General features: G+C 41.4%; 1 protein-coding gene across 6 annotated transcripts in view; it reads left to right on the top strand.

Moving 5' to 3' along the window:
• vti1a (vesicle transport through interaction with t-SNAREs 1A) overlaps positions 1 to 15,954 on the top strand; it is a 135,930-nt gene that overhangs the window by 81,679 nt on the left and 38,297 nt on the right. For 2 of the 6 annotated variants that reach the window (XM_074620367.1, XM_074620370.1), the window contains 2 exons: positions 6,634 to 6,704; positions 10,457 to 10,529. In XM_074620367.1, coding sequence (XP_074476468.1) covers positions 6,634 to 6,704; positions 10,457 to 10,522 — 137 coding nt within the window. In that variant the 3' untranslated portion in view covers positions 10,523 to 10,529. The remainder of the gene's footprint in view (positions 1 to 6,633; positions 6,705 to 10,456; positions 10,530 to 15,954) is intronic. The other 4 variants (XM_074620365.1, XM_074620366.1, XM_074620371.1 and 1 more) reach the window with 2 other exon arrangements.

Below are 15,954 nucleotides of genomic sequence, written 5' to 3'. Positions count from 1 at the left end.
TCACGATACTTGGGTGCCGATTCGATATGTATTGCGATTTATTATTATTGCGATTCTACAAGTATTGAGATGCGATAATGCGATTTATGCGACCATGGGAAAAAGTTGAACCATACACTTCTAGGGACTTTTCCATTGGAAAATAAATGCTTGATTTTCAGCATGTATGTAGTCAGAGATGTCCTGAAGTCAAATATATCAGAGAAGAGAGAGTATATACAGAGTTAGCATGCAGCTTTAGCCATGATGTCAAGCTCTGCTTTTCCTGGCCATGTGTGAAACTCAAAGTGTTCCCATACTTTACTGTATGTGTAGTGTTTACCACTTTGGATTTAAAATGTGAGGGTGCAGGTTGTATCCACGCAGACCCCTCCGCCTTTTTTGTACTTTTTCGTTTCGGCTCGCGGTGGCCGCTTGCTGTTTGTTTTGGTTGACGGATACGGAACGGATATGACATCACGTTACTCAGACTACAACAATAAAAGCAGTAACTTCCTTCCACCTAGGCAAAGACTCAAATGAAGCGAATAGATTGATTCTAGCAAAAAAAATATCTATTTCAAAATCTTCCGAAAACAATCACGACACATAGGTGAATTTTTTTCCCACCCCTACCTGATACAGTGTGCCGTTAAAGAGGAATCAATGTTAAACACACGGGGTGGAAAAATCCAAATTTTGAGGACGATGAACTTCCTCTTCATTTAACTCTTTAAATCCTTTACTGGCCGTTTTGCAAAATAACATGCGATAGAGTTTATTATTATTATAAGTAACCTGTCATAACATCGCTGAGCCCCTAGATGCTACATGCCCCCCCTGTGACCCAGCACTTGGCACCTCTTTATTTTGAGCTATAGCTCAGTGCAAAGGCGCTAGCCTCATGGCCTGTGGGCTCAGCATTACAAATACATCCCAGTGTGGGTACAACTTTGATGGAGGTGATGAAAGTATGTCACCAGGCAGTTGTAGACTTGAGAAGTCCTTAAAAAAAAAAAGCTTCTCTGGAAGTGTACAAAGACAGGTAACTTTATTCACCTGGGAGTCACAGGCATATAAGTTGACTGCTGCTCTGTCGGTGCGTGTGTGTGTGTTAGTGATAGAGTGAGCTTGAAAGAGAGAGAGAGAAAGAGAGAGAGAGAGAAAATGTATGGTCTAACATTTATCAGGCTCCTCCTCGCTTCCCCTCAACCCTCCCACGGGTTTCCATACCCCGTTTGTTGGAGTGTGTGGCTTGTGTCCGGATACAAGTGTGTGTGGTAACCTTCAAAAAGTGGTCTCAACTGCTTAATGAAAAGGAGCTGTGCTGAGCCTCAGAGCACACCACTGTCAGGTCTTGTACCCTTTCAGCTCTGGGGACGGAGGGAGCGAGGCAACACAGAAAGAGAGAAAGAGCCCTTAGACAGTGTGTAACTGCTCTGAAACAGCTCCTGTAAAATAGATGATGTCTCCAATTAAATGTGTCCATGGACTGGAGAAAGTTGAAGGCTGTGGAGGGTTGAATGGTACCGGACTTGTTGGCTTTCTGAGCCGTGTTGTCCTGAGCCAGGCTGGACGGACATGGGCAGTTTATAATATTTCTATTTTACACAGAATATATAAATGATGAGTTTCTTCAGAGCACCTGACAATAAGAGAAAATAAGCCTTTCTGTTGCGGGAAATATTCAAGAATAAGGCTGCAACTAACAATTAGTTTTACTTTATCGCTTAATGCACCGATTATTTTCACAATTCAGTTTTTGGTCTATAAAAGGTCATATAAAGAAACCTCATATCCTCATACAATGGTTCATATGATATCTTACGAAAAGTTATTCCTCATTTTTCGTGCGTTTTCCTACGAATGTCCAGCAACACGAGATACATGTGTCAATTTCCCCCCGCTAAATGCATACAGTATTTTCAAAATAAACCTCCGACTTCACAGGAAACAACTTGGTTAGGTTTAGGCAACAAAACTACTTAGTTAGGTTTAGGAAAAGATCGACTCGGTTAGGTTTAGGAAAAGATCGTGGTTTGGGTTAAAATAACTCCAAAAGTAGCGTTACTTAAGTGCGGAAGTTAAGTGAGAAATAAAAAACGTTGACGTCTGGTTTCACACGGGACATGAACACCAGTCTCCTGGGCCAAGTCTCGTGTTTGTTTGACGCTCTTTATACTTCCTGGTTCACAATAACGTGGATTACATAGCCTACAAATTGATTTTGTAGCATATATATGAATTACAGTGCATTACTTTTCATAGGTATAGCTACGAATGGTGTATGAGAACAGCCTGCATTAAGTAGTGAAAAATGCCCAACACAATTTCCTAAAGCTTAAGATGATGTCATCATATTGCTTATGTTGTCTGAACAACTTCCACTATCCAAATATGTACAATTTACTATCACATAAGACTAAAAAAAGCAGCAAATCTTGGTAATAAAAGCTGGTACTGGGGGAAAGTTTGAAATATTTGCTTGAAAAATAAACAATTATCAAAAAAGTTGCCGATGATCTTTCTGTCGATCGACTTGTTGTTGCAGCTCCATCCAAGAGACGAAGCAGACAGAAGTGTTGCTCTCCAACTGTGTTTGGCTCGTTTCACGGCGCTCGTTCTACACTAGTAAAGTTAATCGTCCAGTAAATATATTTTCCATCCACCGTATCATTATTAACAAAATGAAGTGTTAAACAGAGCTGGACACTGTGCTATGTCAGTCGTGTGTCTTAATTCCCGATCCAGACATTACTTCCTCCCCTCAATCTAATTTGCGACTTCAACTTTTCTATACTAATCCTTTTCTACAGTTACATTAGAGGAATGAGTTGAATTAAGGCTCACTGGTGCTGGTGTGAGTGTAATGTAATGGAATAATGGGCTTGTTAAATGGACCTTTGGGGATGGGGGATCTTTAACAAGTGAGTCAGAGCAAGGCCTCTGGGCCAGGGTTATTTAAATTGTTAATAGCTGTTTAAACAGGAGGGGAATATTTTAAACACTAACGAGCAACAAGTCAGGGGCATTAACACTAAATTATTTCTCCTCTCCTGCTTTGTTTTTATCAACTACTCTTTTTTTTTTTTTTTATTAAATTCCCCACATTTTTGTCGTGGTCATAAATTCTATATTTATTTTGAATATGTAATATGTTAACATTGCAAAAGTCAGTCTTGCGCACCAACATGCAATTTAAGGTCACTACTAAAAAAATGAGCTAAGATATTATTACTGGAGGGACCAGTTCACTGTATTTTTTCACAGGTGTTGACAGTTTCGGGTGGACGTCTTGTCTACATCCAGTGTACGATGATGATGATGAAATGGTATATCAGGTTATACGAGTAGGAACCTTTCATTATTCTTCTACGTTCAATTTTTTGTGTTTTTAACTCAATATTTTTGCGCCATTTGTTGCCCAACAACTTCTTTTTCCCGGTAACTAATGATGTTTTACACAGACCACTGGACAGCAGGACTTAAATGAGATGAATGGAAATGTAGATACATGCCAGAGGATGAGTAATGCAAGGGAAGATACATGATAAAGACAATAAACACCGTGCATTCCCTCGGGAGGCGTTAGGTTCACCCCTAATGGCTCAGTGTGGTGGTGGTGGCGGTGGTGTTGGGGGGGGAGGAATCTCTCATCATTCTTTTCTGGGAATGATGAGAGATTTTGGAGGTCTGGGGAGAGACCTGAATGGCCGCACAGTCAAGGAAAATGTTAATCTTAACAAACTGTGATGAAACTTATTTTGATTTCACAGAGCCTTCATTCTGGAGCTCTATTGAGAATGCAGCTTTTGAGCAGATGTGGTGTCTTCAATGACACACAACTTTTTTTTCTACCGTTGATATTTAATATCTTTTATTAGCTCGATTTTGCTTACCATCTCGTGTAATGAAGCCGCGCCGTTGTTTCTGAATATGCCTAAATAGGGTGGAAAGATCAAGTGTAAAGAAATGTATAGGGCGACCATTCGCGTGTGGATAGTCTGAACAACCCCTCAGTTTTGAGCACCGCTGAAAACCTTGGTTTCATATCATTCTTTAGATGGCAACAGCACTCTGTTGCTCTACAGTAGAAACCTGAAACCATTCTCGTCCACTGAAATGTATCTCATTGCCAAGGATACTAATTTCTCCTCCTTTTTTTCTCTTTAATAAACGCTCATGAAACCAGTGATTGTCTTGCAAAGCGTACTTTAACAGAATGTGTAATGATTGCCGAGTGCTCACGCTAAGCTATCGAAGGCCTTTTTTCTCCTACTACCTCATCCATCTTTTTACAAACCTTTCCAATAATGCACTTGCCATCAAAAAAAAACTGCAGTCCTTGTCACACTCGTTTATTTAAAAAAAAAAAATCCACAGCCCTGACAGAGATGGATAGATGTGCTTATTTGTGTCTTTAACAGAAGATTTCTGCAACAACTCCCTTCCTGTTTATCCCTTGTTCTTCTCCAATGGGGACGGGGGGGAGGGCTTGTATTTTTTATGGTTATTAATACCTGCACTCAGTCTTTTAATCTGCCCTATTTGTCACATGTGACTGTCTGACTGCACTGTTTAATCTGGGTATCCTTCAATCTGTCTCGTCCCAGATTAGAAATTAATGAAGGCAGGAAGAGACACATTTGAGTCACTTACAGTGTAGGGGGGTAAAAGGGACGGGATGAATGGGAGACGAACGTCATTCATTTGACAGTGTTCTCTACTTTTCCCTGCTCCCCTTTCTCTGTCTCTCTATCTTTCTCTCTATTTCTCTCTTCTCTTGTTTAGCTGCCAGATGTAGCCCATTTTTTTTTTGCACTGCTCCCCCCAAACAGGCGCTCAGCACGTGGGCCCTTTGGTGTGCGGCACCTGTGTAGTGTAATACAGTCAGCAACTGCGTTGTTTATTCCGGATTTGTTTGGTGCGCTTGAAAGCCTGTCTTTGATCCATGCAAAGATTCTTCACTTCTTTTCCTTTTTTTTCCTGATTCATCCTCAGCCTCCCTCATTTTTAAACGCTAATGCTGTAGCAGTATGGTTACATTGATGGCAGCAGTGGGTATTTTGGTTCGGGGGGGGGGGGGCAGCTTATTTGGTTTATCTGTTATTTTTTTTTTTGCTTTCTTTTCTCGTCCTCAACCCAAGGGACAGGAAAAATGACAGTGACCACTGACAAGCTTGTCAGGTGCCTTGTCGGGGATGTTTTATAACTGTGCGTTAATGTGTTTACATCTGCAACTGACGAGAGGCATTTTAAAAAAGAGTGGCTTAATGAATATTGCATTGAGTGGACCCCACTGGCAGGCTGGATGCTGGGGTATTGTTGCCTAGAACTTGTTGTCTATTTACTTCAGCATTTTAAGAAGGTTTTAAAAAAAAAAAAAAGCTACTATATTTCTGCCCGCTTGACACTCCCTGGAGACAGCGATGTCTCTGTACACTCCACTGTTAGGATACAAGCTTTTTGCACAATGATGGCAGAATGCTCTTTCTATTAAAAACGACTCACTGAGTGAATCCAGGTAAAAAAAAAATTATTATTCCCACTTAAGTCATGATTGTGAGGCATAGTTGAAACCATAGACTGTATATACAGTAGGGCTGCCCCCTCCTAGTTGATTAGTCGACTAATCGGTCGTTTTGGTCTTAGTCGACTAAGATTTCTTTATTAGATTAGTCAGTTTTTATGCTTTTTTTCATGCTGAATGACAAATTTCTAAGAAACTCATGAGCACATCTCTGGTAAACACAAGTTTTAAAGTGTTTTTTTTGTGTGATTCTTTGTGGAGAAACTCAGTTTTACATATCTGTCGATTAAATCAAATAATCGATGAGTCGACAAAATTTTGTGAGTGTTTGTCGACTAAGAATTTCTTTGGTTGAGGACAACCCCAATATACAGTTAGTGGTCGTAGTCTCCGTGACGTCACCCATTGGTTTATGGCCTGCCGTTTTGAAGCCTGGAGTTCAGCATTTTGGCTGTCGCCATCTTGTTTTTTTGCAACCAGAGGTGACACGAGAGGCTGGAGTATAACCGAATGCTGAATAAGACACTTTCACGTTACCAAAATGTTCCAATTAACTTTAATAAACTGAAAACACGATGTGAAAGGTTTAAAGTTGTAAGCCGAAAACACGGACAACACCCAGACCGGACAACGCCGTGGTAACGACCTGTCAATCACAAAGTAGCCACACCCTAAAGCATACCCTGCTTTATGGTCTATTTGACTCTAAATGGGACCATAATTTACTAAATGAACATCATGCTGTATGTTTACTGAGGTAATAAATCAAGTGAGAAGTAGGGTCGTTTTCTCATAGACTTCTATACAATCAGACTTCTTTTTGCAACCAGAGGAGTCGCCCCCTGCTGGCTATTAGAAAGAATGCAAGTTTAAGGCACTTTCACATTGGCTTCATTTTTCAGACCCGGAGGTAGCCCACTGGTTGAAAGACAGAGAATAACGTGTTTTATGATTAGATGACTTGTCCAAAAGGGAGCACAAATCATTAGAGGCCATTCCTAAGGTTGCGGGTATTCTAAGAATATGTATATGACGTTTTTGCGTGTACAAGCGAAGCCATTTGCCATTCTTAACATTTCATTTTCAAACCCTCTTCTCATCCCGCACCTGCTTCTCTCTTCCAGAACAAGTGGGTCAGGAGATTCTTTCCAACCTGCACGGCGACCGTGAGAAGATCCAGAGAGCCAGAGAAAGGGTGAGTATACGCACATGCCACCCGCACACACACTCATCTGTCTATTCTAACACGTGTTTGTGAGACCGTAAAGGTGTTGCAGCTGGTTAGCAACATTGACAACATTCACCACTTTCCAGCATGGTTTGCCAAGTAAACAAAAATGGCACACACACTACCCTTGGGTATGCTTACATGTGTGCACATACGAAGTCAACAGAATTGTATTGACAAGGTAGTTAATGTGCGTATATTGATAGCACTCAAGTACATATTTTTAGTCAATATCACCTCACAATTTGAATTTGAATGTTTTTTTTTTATTTAATTAGAGGTAAAATCTTGAGCATATCTACACTGTTCACCTTTTTCGAGGATTTTCCTTCCTCTCACCTGAATGGGCATAACTTTGCCAGCTGCCATCCTTCCTCACCTCACCTCACCTCCTTAGCTTCTCAGCACTCTTCTCCAGTTTCCATCTCTCCTTCCCACTTTTCCGCAGAGAGTTCCCCCCCTTTAACCCTCCAAAAAAAAGAATCCTTAGCACTGCCCCTCCTTAAATTTAACAGTTAGGCAGAGACAGAAAAGACCAAACACAGGAAGGGGGCCCAGCACTGACGGCACCCTCTTAAAGACCACAACATGGCAAAGGGCCTCGCGCAGGCGATTTCAAAGGAAATCAAACATCTCCTTTCAAAACGGTCCGCAGTGTCTACTGAGAGTACCTGCTCTCTGTTTCTTTTGCTTTCTCTCTCTCTCTCCCATCTTCCCTTGAGTCTTCTTTGCTTAACCCCCCGACCACATGTACACACACACACACACACACACATTCAAGAGGGCTTTAAAGGCAGTTTGTGGGGCAAAAGTAAAGTAAAAAGAAATCAAGATGTAAAGACAAAAGATGGAAGGGCTGGTTAACAGCTCTTTTGCATTAAAAAGAAGGTGAAGGAGGTATAGTTTTGGAATAAATGCCAACACATGAGCAGTGAAACACGTGCTGAAAAACATACAGATGCACACACACATACACGAATCCCGTTGCTCAGCAGGGGGTGTGGCCTTTTGTTTTGCTTTTCTGGTACAAATAGAAGTCAATGGAAGGATTCAACACGGGGTCAAAGCAGTACACTCCCAACTCAGAGTGGATAGAGAAATGTGATTTAACTATTCTCCAGGCTAGCTCATACAGAGGCCGACGGGTAGCAGGGGGGAACGTTTTAATATGTACTCCCTACAATTAGTATTTATATCCTTGAATCAATAATTCCACGCTATAAAATTATTAATTTGAGGGGATGGATCACTAATTTCAGGGAACAAAATGAGCAATTTGTGTGCACAAATTATTAATTTGTTCCCCCCCAATGAATAATTCTTGCCTTCAAATGACTAAATCAGGTTACCGCACTTGTCCTCTCTCTTCTCTTCGCACACATTTCCCCCATAGCCCACGATCTTTGCATTATTTGTGCATCTACAGTATCTGTAATCACAACTTACTGTAGGCACCATATGATATGATATGGCCAAAATCTTCTATCCAGATATAGGTCATTTCATATCTCGAAAACAATATATATCACAATATAGATGGTTTTCTGGTAATTCAATAAATATATTGTCTATATGAAATAACCACATGGTGAAGCCTATTTTTTGTATATTCCAGAATAGAAATAAGTGTTTTTAGGGTAAGATTTAGTAATTTGAGAGCTCAGATTATGAATATAAAATGATTAATTGCATAATTTAAGGAAAAAAAATTGTGATTTATTTTCCATTATTATGCTCGGTAAACTTACAAACTTTAAAGTAATAATCTCGGAAGTTTTTCATTTAAATAAATGTCTTTTAAGTCACTATCTATCGCCAAATGAGGTGTGGCTCACTGATGAAAGTCCTTGCATTTGTAGTATTGCGAGCGGTGTAAAATCACAAGCGGTACACAGTTATCCGACACTGTTTGGATCCAAAAACACACCTGTAATCACAGTTTATTGCCATAGGTGCCGCTAAAGAGAACAAAACAAAGATCTTTGAGATTGTAACTTTAATACTCAAATAAGAATCACTTTTCATCCTCAAGGCTGAACTTTTTCCATATTTTTACTAAATGCTTTACTTTTGTTCAGCACTATAGATTGAAAGGATATGTTTCAGAAACTATTATAATAACGGTAAAAGAATATATATGGATCTGAATCCTGGAAAGTGACCTCTTTGCTGCGATGTTCCGTTTCAAACTGTACATTCAAAATGAATCCTCTCGTTCGTCCTATATAGGCAACCACAGTTAATTTTAGACACTCGACTGCACTAAAATTTCAGTCGGTTTCCATTTCAGGTTAAGGAAGGAAGCATGAGATTTGGTGAGAGGCTGTGGAGAGAGAGAGAGAGAGGAATGGAAAGAAGGAATGATTCAGAGAGATGTATTTTGGGAGAAAGTGTGAAGTATCTAGGGGACAGATCTGTGGGTAGAAGCAGACATCAGGCAACTGCAGGACTTGTTGTCTTTGCCAGAGGGCCCATACCCCAGGTCCCCCACCTCCCACCCTGTACCACATGTATCCTTGGCTCTCGCAACCTGCATCGCAGCAACCCAGGCTGCCAGAGGGGAGGAAGGAAGGATGGAAGAAGAAGAAAAAAGTAGCAGTAAAGGAGGGGTGGGAAGAGAGGGCGGATTGAGAGATGACTGCAAGATGAGCCAGAACAGACAGGAAGAAAGAGTGATGCTGGAGCCATTGTAGAGGAGAGCAAGGTTGGAAGAAGAGAAAGTGAGGAATTAAAAATAGAATGGGATTCAGTATAATAATACACTGATGAAAACACACTGAGTGAGAGTGGCTTTATTGGGAAAGTAGTTATTATCTCAGAGAGAGATGAAGATGAATGACTCCCTGCTGACTCCAGAGAGAACCTCTCGGCAAAAATTCTTCCCCACACTCCCTCATCATCCTCGAGAAATGCGACTACAGGTAGACGTTAGTGGCAGCTCACTCAGTGCAGTGGCAGCATTTTTTTTTTTTTTTTTTTTTTTTTTTTACAGTCACACTCACACCTTGTCGGCAACATCTCCGGCAATTCCTTTCCCCAGTGAAAGTCCCTACACCTGATAAGAGGGTGGAATGAAAACATCTCCCTGACCTCTGAGGGAAAAAAAGACAGAGAGAAAGAAAAGAGAGAAGATGGAGCGAGAGGAAGGAAAATATCCAAGGCAATTAGCCCTGAATAGCCGTGTTCATTATTTCAAGTGTGCCTTCAAGGACTGTGTGCTTGCTGTGTACTGTACGTCAACAGTAAAGGGCTCTTCTCACTCCTTTTCCTACGCCATCCTAATGTTTGCTTTGCAGCAAGATGAGCAGAAAGCTATTAGAATGACAAGTGGGAATCTGCCGTTGATTTCTTTTTTGAAGTTACAGAGATTTTCTACCTATTAAAAAAACAGCTAATAATGCGTAGTTTATATATATAAATCTTATGTTTTGGTGTCAGCCATCGTAGTTCTCCTACACGCTTGGTACACGGGAAAAGTTACAGTTGGTTGCAATCTGCAACCGCACCACTAGATCCGACACTGCACCTTTAATTGTGAGGTGGTTAATTATTGAAAGGTTTTAATAGCAGTGTGTTATGTAGTCAGAGGACATTTTTATACTCTGTAATTTTCCCACTTGTTGTTCAGACGCAGACTGTGTTTAATAACCTTGAGAGTTGTTGGATCTGAATGGAAACTAAATCCCGTCTTTCACCGGTTCTGTCCCCCCCCTCAACAGCTGAGAGAAACGGACGCCAACCTGGGCAAGAGTTCTCGCATCCTCACCGGCATGCTGAGAAGGTAAGAGGCAGGTACGGACCTTGTTTCTGCACCTCTCTGTGTGTATCATGCTTCATCACCCCTCTAATTAAGTTTATAATTAGATCAAAATGATCCATCTTTGCTTTTATGATTAGTCTTAAACGCTGCGCCGCTGTTGCTTTGCGTTGCATTGGTTTTTACAGAGAACACAGGTGGGGATGGATAAACAAACAAATGAACACGTCAATAAATGGATGAATGAATGCAGAACGTTAACATTTTTTGAGGAAATATTACAGTTAATTTTGTCCACTACTCAACAAGGTACAACTGCAATATATTAATGCAATATTCGGGCGCTTTTTCTGCAGTGTAATCATACTTTGAAAGGGTCAGGTTTTCGTTCAGTCTGATTTCTAATTCTGATTAGTCGCGTGTTCCCTTTATATGACAGTTACTGTAAGTTTGAACAAACAAACTAACAAAAGTGCCTGGGTAGACTGAGAAAAGAGTAGCCCGGCGTAGCATCCTGCAGAAAAAGGCTGGAAAAAGACAAGTGCACACTGTACATGTCTCCATTCTTTTCTTCTCTTTGCCTTTTTGTTTTTCCACAAAACGCACTTACAACCCATATCCAACTTGCAGTCTTTTGTCTCTCTTGCCTGCTAGTTCAACCCCCAACAATCACACAAACATGAGCATTCACACGCAAATATTTCAATAGTCCTTGCATTATCTTATGCACCCGCCGCCGAACACACTCACATACGCACACACACACACACACACACACACACACACACACACACACACACACACACACACACACACACACACACACCGTAATGTCTTGTCACATCTCCATTTTATAAAGTGCCTGTGTGCCTACCCCTGAACCGTGACGCCACGGTTTTGTTTCTCGCTCCCTCTTTCTTGTTTTTTTTTTTCCCCTTCCCTGTCGCCCACTGTGGATTTTGATTAAGAGTAATATGTAAATGACACCGACTAAATGTAAAAACCCGGGGCCAGGAAGGAAGTGTCAATTGAAATAGATGCTTCAGTGCCCGTAGACAATTTGGAGGGCGGCTCACAGGGCGGCCGGCAGTTACTAGAGAGGGAAGGCCTGAGAAGGGCTGTGACGCCGACTGTAACCAATATTTCTGCATATGTCTCCATTTTGTCAAGTCTGATTATGGGAAGAGGAGGAGGAGCGCGGAGGGGGGGGGGGGGGTCAGCTCGCCCGGCACGTCACCCAAAGCTGTCCAGAAATCATTCATCATTCCCTCCGCCTTCCCTCTTTACTTCCCTCAACCCCCCTCTGCCGCTGAAGTAAATAACACACTTATTTCAATATTATCATATTAATGTTAAAGTTCAGCTGTCACCTAATGGGAAGACTTAATCAGACGTAGCATTTTAAGAGGCAAGCTGCCACCCCCCCTCCTACTCTCCAGCCTCCTCTCTTGACGTGCCTTTCCTCCTCTGGTTAGCGCCCCGCTCAAATCAGGATTTATGAGGGCCTTCCAAAGCGGGGCCTTGCTGCGAGCCTCTTCCACTACCGCCCGCCTTTCTGCTTGATGGGAGTAGCACAACATACCCCCCCCCCCCTGTCATTCTTTAACTAAAAGTCATTTTTTTCTCGCTGTTTGAATAAAAGGGAAGTGTGTTTTGTTGTAAGGTTGTGGGCTGGAAACGTCAAATCTGAAGTCATTTATAACCAGAGATAGAGAACTGAGAGCGAAAAGTAAGTTCACGATGGTTCACTGATATGTCACCCCCACTCTCCTTCTAGGCAATTCGTCCTCATTTCCCCCATTCATTTCATTATTTGCTCCCCCGGTTTTCTGCCTTTTTGATTAATTGTGTATTTGTGTGCGATGTCAGAGCAATTGTAGTTTCTGTACATTGTTTTTGGTGGTTGCTTTGTCATTCACCTCTTGTTTGTCTCAGCTATAGAAGTAGTATTTTGCTTTAGGTCGACCAGTAGTATGTAGCAGACTTTCACAAATAGGTGAGTGAGTGAAGTAAACCTGTTGTATAGAGAGGCGAAGTCCCTCCCCTTCCGGTGTCCACCATGGGACCTTATTTTGGAAAAAATATGTAGTCAACGGTGAGAGACAAATCATTTTTTTGATTCTGTTTGAATTGTGGCATGAATCACACATATGATGTTTGTCTATTTTAAAGATAATTTTGCAAGTCAAGAAAGTCACAGTTTGTGGTAAGTTTGTCGTAGTATCATTTAGTTTTGTGTGAAACCGCTCAGTGAACTACATCTGTCATCTCGCACAATATACGTCACCAACACTAGCAAGCTAACTAACTTAGCTATGTACTACGCACAAATGAAACGTTATCTTACCTGATGTGTTTTATCCAGCGACTCCTGCTCTTTTTATCAGCTGGGAAGCGAAAGAACGAGCGAAACCCGTTACTCGTGTGAGTACATCCCGTTACGAAACACACAGGCATCGTAGCTTCAGCGAGGGAGACGTCACTTATACTTGACGTCTCATACTTCAACAGTTTTACAACGAACTGCGACTTTCTTGACTTGACAAAATTATCTTTTTAATTGACAAACATCATATGTGTGATTTATGGAGAAATTCAAACGGGATCAAACAATTATTTGTCTCTCGCCCTGGACTACTGTACATATTTTTTCCATAATAAGATCCCATGGTGGTCCACCGGAAGGGGCGGGGCTTTGCCGCTCTACTATAACCTCTGCACTTCTGACACAAGCCTGATATGGACACAGATACTCATGCACAGATAAATATTCCATCTTTTGTTTAATTATTTGTTGGTGTTCCTTTTTGTTGTAATGCAGCAATTAGCTAAATGTGAAAGCAAATATATTATTTTTGTCCAGGCCAAGATCTTTGGACATACATACACACATACATACATAAATACTGCAGCTTTTAAGTTGATTATGAACAGTCAAGCCTTAATCTGTGGTCAGACACATAGATCCATGGGATAAATGGTGTCCTTTCTCATTGTTGGTGTAGTTTCTTTTAATTTCACACCTCTTCTTGAAGTGTCTTTATGGTCCCGGGGGTTTCACCCCAGCTGAGAAACAATTAGACACTCATTAAGCCGGCTGTCAGAGTTCAAGAAAGCCAATTAACTTAAAGACTCTGTGAATATCACTTATTGTAAGAAACATTCAGAAACACACACATGTGAAATAGCTGTTGCTTTGTTTGAAAATGAATCTGACTGTGAAACTCATCACTGCCAATGAGGGTAATTAGTATAAAACACTGTGTATCGGTGCTGTTGATTGGCTGGGTGGAGGTTGATGACTAGTCTCACAAACATAGCCTCCGTCTCATGTCAGCTGTCTGTGGATGTCAGTGGTCTAGTGGTGGGCATCCACTCTTAGTTAATTTTTAATTCAATTTTCTGAAATCCTTTGGGTTTTAATTATACCTTGACAGGCACTGTGATCCCAGTGACGCAGAAAGGTAATCCTGATATTATATTAATATCTATGATCATTAAATGTCTATTATCATTTCATGTAGTTCCTATCTATCACGACCACCAGCCCCTCTGTACCACAAAGAAAATGTTTTGATTGGTTGCATTTCTTATAAAAAAATATGTAGATTTTTAGTTTAGATGATATTATAGGATACATAAAATGTAAAATATTAACAGCACCATAATCCCATAGTAATAATATTTTTTTTTTATTTATATAACATTTTTCATACATAAGCACAAAGTACTGTAAAATATTAAAATATTTACAGAATAAAATGAGACTTTATTTACAGAATAAAATGAGACTTGATCAGTCTCACAGATATTAGCTAAATTCTCTTGTGTCAAAGGATCTATGTATTTAAACTTAGTTTAGTGAATTTTCCTTTCAACTAATTGCTCTTCATTACCCACCAATATGATCCAGTTTGATAGATGTATGGGTCTGGTACAGTCTGCGTTGAGAAGGGTAACAGCTCACAGTGTGGGTCACTGTCCCCGATTAGAGGAGCCACAGACCTTTTGATGAGGCGTCTGTTGTTTACTGACACTTTGGCTTCTCGTAATCACAAAATGGCCCTGCGACTGTAGCGTGGAGCCTTCCTGCTGCTATACTGAACATCTCAAGCATCTCACCCACCACGGTCAGATCAGTTGGGAATGGGATGCGGTTCCAGACCCAGTTAGGACCACTGGGGGCTCCTGGCAGCTTCACGGAAGGAGGGGGCACAGTGAAGGGCGATGAAGCTGGGAGGACGAAGAGGGAGGGAGGTGGTGGGTGGTGGGTGGGGGTTGGGGGGGTGGGGGTTGGGGGGGTGGGGGGGTGGGGGGTGGGATGTATATTTTGAAGCAGAGAGGTTGTCTACTCTCGCTGGCAGCTGATCCCACATGCAGGTGGTCGACTCAGTCGCCAGGCAGATCAAAAAGTCAAGGCCCCGGGTGGACCTCCCTTTGAAATGGGAATGGGGCCTAGATATCAGACAGAAAACATAAGCAAGCTCCCAGCCACAGAACAGCTCCATATTCATGGCTGGGACTGGCAGTAGCGACGGGCAGGCAAGATGGACAGAGCCTCAGCCTTCAGAAGAGGACTCATGCACACTCTGGACACTGATTAAGAGATCAGCCCATGAGCCGGGGCGAGGATGATGCAGTGGCTCACAAGCTGATGCAGCCGCACTGTTAACCGAGACACCGACTTCCTTTTTTTTTTTTGAGACGTGTCTTGACAAGCTGTCTTAATGTGCAGCCCAGTTAATTTCTCTGATTTGACACTGTAGGTACATGTAGCTACATAAGAACAACCCTCTGAGTCCTGTTATGCTGTTGATCATCTACTGAAATACAAATTAAACCTTTTCATATGGCTAATTGGCAGAAGAAGAATATGTAGAACTCATCCATGCCTTATAGGAGAATCAAAAGTTTCCTGCCTGCTTTATTCACATGAAACTGGGAGCTTTTTCCTTGTTTGCTTGGCCCAAATACGAACAATGTCATGAGCCAAGAGACCAAAGTGCATGGCCCCAGAAAAGCATCTGTAGAGGGGAAACTTTTCCCTAAGATCTGTAAGTTTTGCCTCTATCCTGTATTATTGGCAAATATATACTCTCTCTCTCTATCCGTCTGTCTGGAATATTAACTACTGGGATATGTAGGTCACATAATTAATGGAATTCAACTCTACCAGTGAGCCGTGGTGGGATCGGAGTCTTGGGGCCCTCTTGAAGTCTTGTTATGAAGTTGAACAAAAAGATTAGATTTTTTTTAATTGAAGCTGAAAGATGGGGCAGATTGCAGATCAGATGTTTTCTTCCTCCCCTTTTCTGTTTTTATTTATTTATGTGTGTTGTCCTGTTTTCGGCGGCGAAGAGCAGACGTCATTACAATGTGTTGGGGTCAGCAGAGTCAGCCCAGTGGAACATTGGCACTCTACCATTATACCTATTTACAATCCTACACACTCATTTATTT

Source organism: Sebastes fasciatus, chromosome 20, assembly GCF_043250625.1.
Source record: "Sebastes fasciatus isolate fSebFas1 chromosome 20, fSebFas1.pri, whole genome shotgun sequence".
NCBI classification, from domain to species: Eukaryota; Metazoa; Chordata; class Actinopteri; order Perciformes; family Sebastidae; genus Sebastes; species Sebastes fasciatus.
Note: the sequence above shows the minus strand (reverse complement) of the source record. Positions and strands in the feature narration are given on the sequence as shown.